We start from the raw sequence: 4,662 nt of genomic DNA, 5'->3' as shown, positions 1-4,662 counted from the left end.
TTTCACTTATATGTGGAAGATAAACATATAGATAAAGAGATTAGTGGTTACCAGAGGGGAAGGGCTTGGGGGGTGGGTGAAAGGGGTAAAGGGGCACATATGTACGGCGATGGATAAAAACCAGACTATTGATGGTGAACTTGATGCAGTCTTTACAGAATCTGATATATAATAATGTACACCTGAAAATTACACAATGTCGTAAGCCAATATGACCTCAACAAAACAAACAAAAAAAATCATATGTTCTGTATTACCATCAGAATATAATCAATCAGAAATCACTGAAAATAATTCATTTCAAGCAGAGACAAGAGCATTATTGAACTCAACAATTCACCAGTTAACTTTAACTTAAGTAAACAAAATAAATCCTTGCTCTTTAATTTCATTGGCATAATAATACATGAACAAATCTTCAAACGTGCCATAGTTCAATAGGAAATATTTAAGAAGAAAATATTTAAACTAACTGCATATTGAGTTTATCAGACAATTATTAGATTCTGTTTGTTCCTTTGTTTTATAAATCCTCTTCAATATGTGCTATTTTACCAGTATGCCATCAAATATTAATTAAATATTTTGAAATCTGTGTTAAATGAAAATATTTTTAGGTCTTTACTAAATTGTGGATTTTTGTAGACTACATACATACAAATACACACAGATATACACTCAAACACACACACACTAAACATATTTGTCAGGCAAAATATAGTTAATTCACCACAATACAATACTCAGTAGTAAAATTTTCTTCTGCAAATTATCACTATAATTTTGCCTCAAGAACTAGCAACTAGGTATCTACATGGAATGAGGAAGAGACCAGAGACAGACTGTACAGATGATCTTTGATTGAGATCTTCAGAGGAAATCTTGCTAAGATTCATTCTAGTTGGCTAAATATTACTAATATCAAAAACAATTTAGAATCTACCAGTTCAGTTCAATGTGGAGAAGTAACTTAGATTATAATATAAATCCAAACTTTGTGTGAAAGGAACAAAAATACTTAATGTGATTATTTAGAGTCATAGTATTTTATTAATTTCTTTTTTTTTTTGTGAGGAAGATCAGCCATGAGCTAACATCTGCCAATCCTCCTCTTTTTGCTGAGGAAGATTGGCCCTGGGCTAACATCCATGCCCATTTTCTGCCACCACAGCATGGCTTGACAAGCAGTGCGTTGGTGTGCGCCCGGGGTCTGAGCCCTGGGCTGCCGCAGTAGAGCACACGCACTTAACTGCTATGCCACCAGGCCGGCCCCAGTATTTTATTAATTTCTAGTTTATTTAAACCTTTTTAAAAGTAAAAGATGTTGAAGTACTACATACATACAAAAAAGTGCAAGTACCTTAAGTGGAAAGTTTGATGAATCTGCACAAATTGTGTACCTTGTTTAACCAGCCTCCGTATCAAGAATCAGAACATAACCAGAAGCCCGGAAACCCATTCCCTCCATTTCTCCTTCCAATCAATACTTCCCAGGGGAACCACTAATCTAACTTCCAATATCACACATTCACTTTGCCTGCTTTTGTATTTTTTGTAAATAGAATCATACAGTATGAACTGTTTTGTATCTGGCTTCTTTCATTCAACATTATGTTTATAAGAATCATTCATGTTGCTGTATGTACTTAAAATTTGTTTATTCTCATTATTGTATAGTATTCCAATACGTGATATCCTTCAGTTTATTTTTAGCTTATCTTATATAACTTATTTTCTCCTTACTAGAAGTTTGGGCTCCATGGGGGACAGGTATCTCTGTTTCTATCACTGATGTATCCCATGTACCTAGAACAGCATTTTGTACATAACAAGTGATTTGTAAAGATTTGTTGAATTAAGTTAAAACTACATTTTAGTCACTCGGAAGTCTTCTAGTGCACAAAGGCTTGGGTCTGCAAGCCCTGCACTCTGTCAAGTCTGTGGTTCTTCTCACTAGTTTCCTTAGTGCCCCTTTGACGTCCTTGTTCCTCAGAGTGTAAATCAGGGGATTCAGCAGGGGAGTCACCAGAGTATAAAAGAGCGCAATGCTTTTGTTCACATCCTGAGAATAACTGGAGGGAGGCTGGAGGTACATGAAGATGAGTGTACCAAAGAAAATGATCACTACCATTAGGTGAGAACCACAGGTTCCAAAAGCCTTCTGCCTCCCCTGGGCTGATTTTATCTTCAGCACTGCACTGGTAATGTGACCATAGGATACTAAGATGAGTGACAGGGGCACCACCAAGAAGAAGACACTGACGGCAAAAACTTCAGCCTCGTTGATGGAGGTGTTGGTGCAGGCCAGTTTAAGCATCACTGGAACTTCACAGAAGAAATGATCCACTTGGTTTTTACCGCAGAAGGGAAGAGTCATGGTCAATGCTGTCTGTACTATAGAACTGCCAAACCCTGTAAGCCAAGCAGTTACAATAAGCTGCAAGCAAAGCTGGGGATGCATGATCACCATGTAGTGGAGTGGGTGGCACACAGCTGCATAGCGGTCATAAGCCATGACAGACAGGAGGACACACTCTGCTCCCCCAAGTCCCAAGGCAATGAAGAGCTGGGTCACACAGCCACCATAGGTGATGGTCTTGTCCTTTTCCTTAAAGTTGGCTAGTGTCTGAGGGACAGTGCAAGTAGTCAAACAAAGATCCATAAAAGAGAGGTTGGAGAGGAAGAAATACATAGGGATATGGAGGCGAAGATCCATAACTGACACAATTATAATTGTGCCATTGCCAAGAAAGCTCAAAAAGTAGATGATCAGGATGACCACAAACAGAGCAGTCTCTAGCTGAGGCCTGTTGGAGAAGCCCAGGAGGATGAATCCAGAGAAGGTGCTGTCATTAGCTCTTTCCATTGTACTCTACCTGTTGGAATTAAGAGTACTGTATACTTTTATTTTGCATGTTTAACTCACCTCTTTTTTCCTAGAGTGGGTAAATAGAGTTTGATTGGGAGCTTGGAGCGTTTTCACAGTCACTTCCTTGTTGGCAAGAAAGGGAGTGATAAACAGTTACTATATATATCTTCCATGTTTCAGGCACTGGCCTAAGCACTTTCTATGCATTTTCTCACAACAACTCTGTGAGCTTGGCATTATCGTGATCTCTGCTGAACAGAAGAAGGAAATCAGGGTTAAAGAGGTTCAGTAATTTTCCCAGAGTGACTCACCTGATAAATGGCAGAGTCAGGATTGAAACTGACTCCACGACATGAGAGCTTAACTGCTAGGGACACTGCCTTTTTATGATTGCATGAACTCGAAAGATAATTCAAGTTTTTCCAAAAATTAAATCTAATTGTTTTGAATAAGTTGTAAATTTGTACTCCCTTATTCCCTCTATCTTTGTTTTCCATGAAGAATTGAAATATTAAGACTCGTTTTCTTACTTCTGTTTTGTGTAGAGAAGAAATATATTTTCTGAAGATCCATAAACAATAATATTTACCATTACAATTTTATTCAAAGGGAACAACATATTTTAATGCGTATATCGATGGAACCTTTCAGTATGGAGCCTGAAATCATGTTTATTGACGGGAACTTTTGGGCATGGAGGCTAAAATCATGTTTAAAGATTGGAAATGATTTAAGAATTCATTGTATTGAAACCTCATGTTTTAGAGGACTAACCCTGAGTAATCATCATTGATACCACTTTCAGCAAAAACTCAGGGAACCACCAACCTAATGTGTACTCTTTTCTTTTCTTTCCTTTCACCTTATAATTCTCTTTTTGAATTCTTCAATGTAATAGAGTAATTTATTTTTTCCACTTCTTACTTTGTTCTTCCTATACATACCAACATCACATCAATCATTCTGTTTTCTATTAAAGCCATTGGGCCTTTTCTTGGAAATAAACTTCTCTTTCTCGCTCTCTCTCTCACACACACATATGCACACGCACACAAACACACACACACAGACACTATGATGCAAGATTAATAGTAAATAATACCTAAACAAGGGTAATATTTCATAATATCACTAAAGTAGAGAAAAGAGTCTGGCATATGGTAGATTCACAAAAATTGTGTTGAATAAATGAAAATATGGAAGAAGTTTAAAATTTGTAATAGCTTATAGAAAGTGAATTTAGGAGTAACAGAATATAAGTGTATAAGGGAAAAACAAAAGAAATCTTGAACAACAGTTAATAAGCAGTCTTGACTATTCAAACTTAAGATTTCTTTTTAATGCTGTGTTGTAAGGACCCTTGCAGGACTCTGTTAATCTTTTGTGAACATCCTTTTTCTGTTAGCAAAATCCATGACCAGGCAAGAGGATATTCTGCCACCTCGCTATTATGCTTTTCTTGTTGGGTTCTTGGTGCCCCTAATCATTTTAGTCCTAAATCCTTCCAGTGATTGTTTTGGTGGCTGTTGTTACTGTATCTCCAAAGAGTGAAATTAATTTGGAATAGTAAGTTTTAAAATGCAATAAAATGATAATAGAGTACCTGGATTCTAAGTACAAATCAATGACTAATAAGCTTTGAGGTTCTAAAGGCTGCCACCCTCATCCCTATTTCCTGGCCTTCTCTCCTTCCAACTAAACGAGATACTGTTGCAAGATTTTAACAACAAATAAAAGACAATGTTTTAGCTATTTACTGAAACCTGGTAGGTTTATGTTCCAATAGATCTATT

At 36.8% G+C, this 4,662-nt stretch overlaps 1 protein-coding gene across 1 annotated transcript; it reads right to left on the bottom strand.

The window, feature by feature from the left end:
• Positions 1-1,640: 1,640 nt before the first annotated feature.
• Positions 1,641-2,866, bottom strand: LOC101391456 (olfactory receptor 2G6-like). Its single transcript, XM_004441810.2, has one exon. It carries the CDS (start codon positions 2,864-2,866, stop codon positions 1,874-1,876), a length of 993 nt encoding a protein of 330 aa, XP_004441867.2. The 3' UTR covers positions 1,641-1,873.
• Positions 2,867-4,662: the final 1,796 nt, after the last annotated feature.

The sequence above is a fragment of the Ceratotherium simum genome, chromosome 13, assembly GCF_057802395.1.
Source record: "Ceratotherium simum simum isolate JZ-2026a chromosome 13, ASM5780239v1, whole genome shotgun sequence".
Taxonomy (NCBI): domain Eukaryota; kingdom Metazoa; phylum Chordata; class Mammalia; order Perissodactyla; family Rhinocerotidae; genus Ceratotherium; species Ceratotherium simum.
The sequence above is the reverse complement of the archived record's forward strand: the minus strand, read 5'-3'. Positions and strand labels throughout refer to the sequence as shown.

Bases quoted from the DNA above. Each gene is read 5' to 3' on its own strand.
- LOC101391456 (XM_004441810.2), bottom strand. From the start codon at position 2,866: ATGGAAAGAGCTAATGACAGCACCTTCTCTGGATTCATCCTCCTGGGC.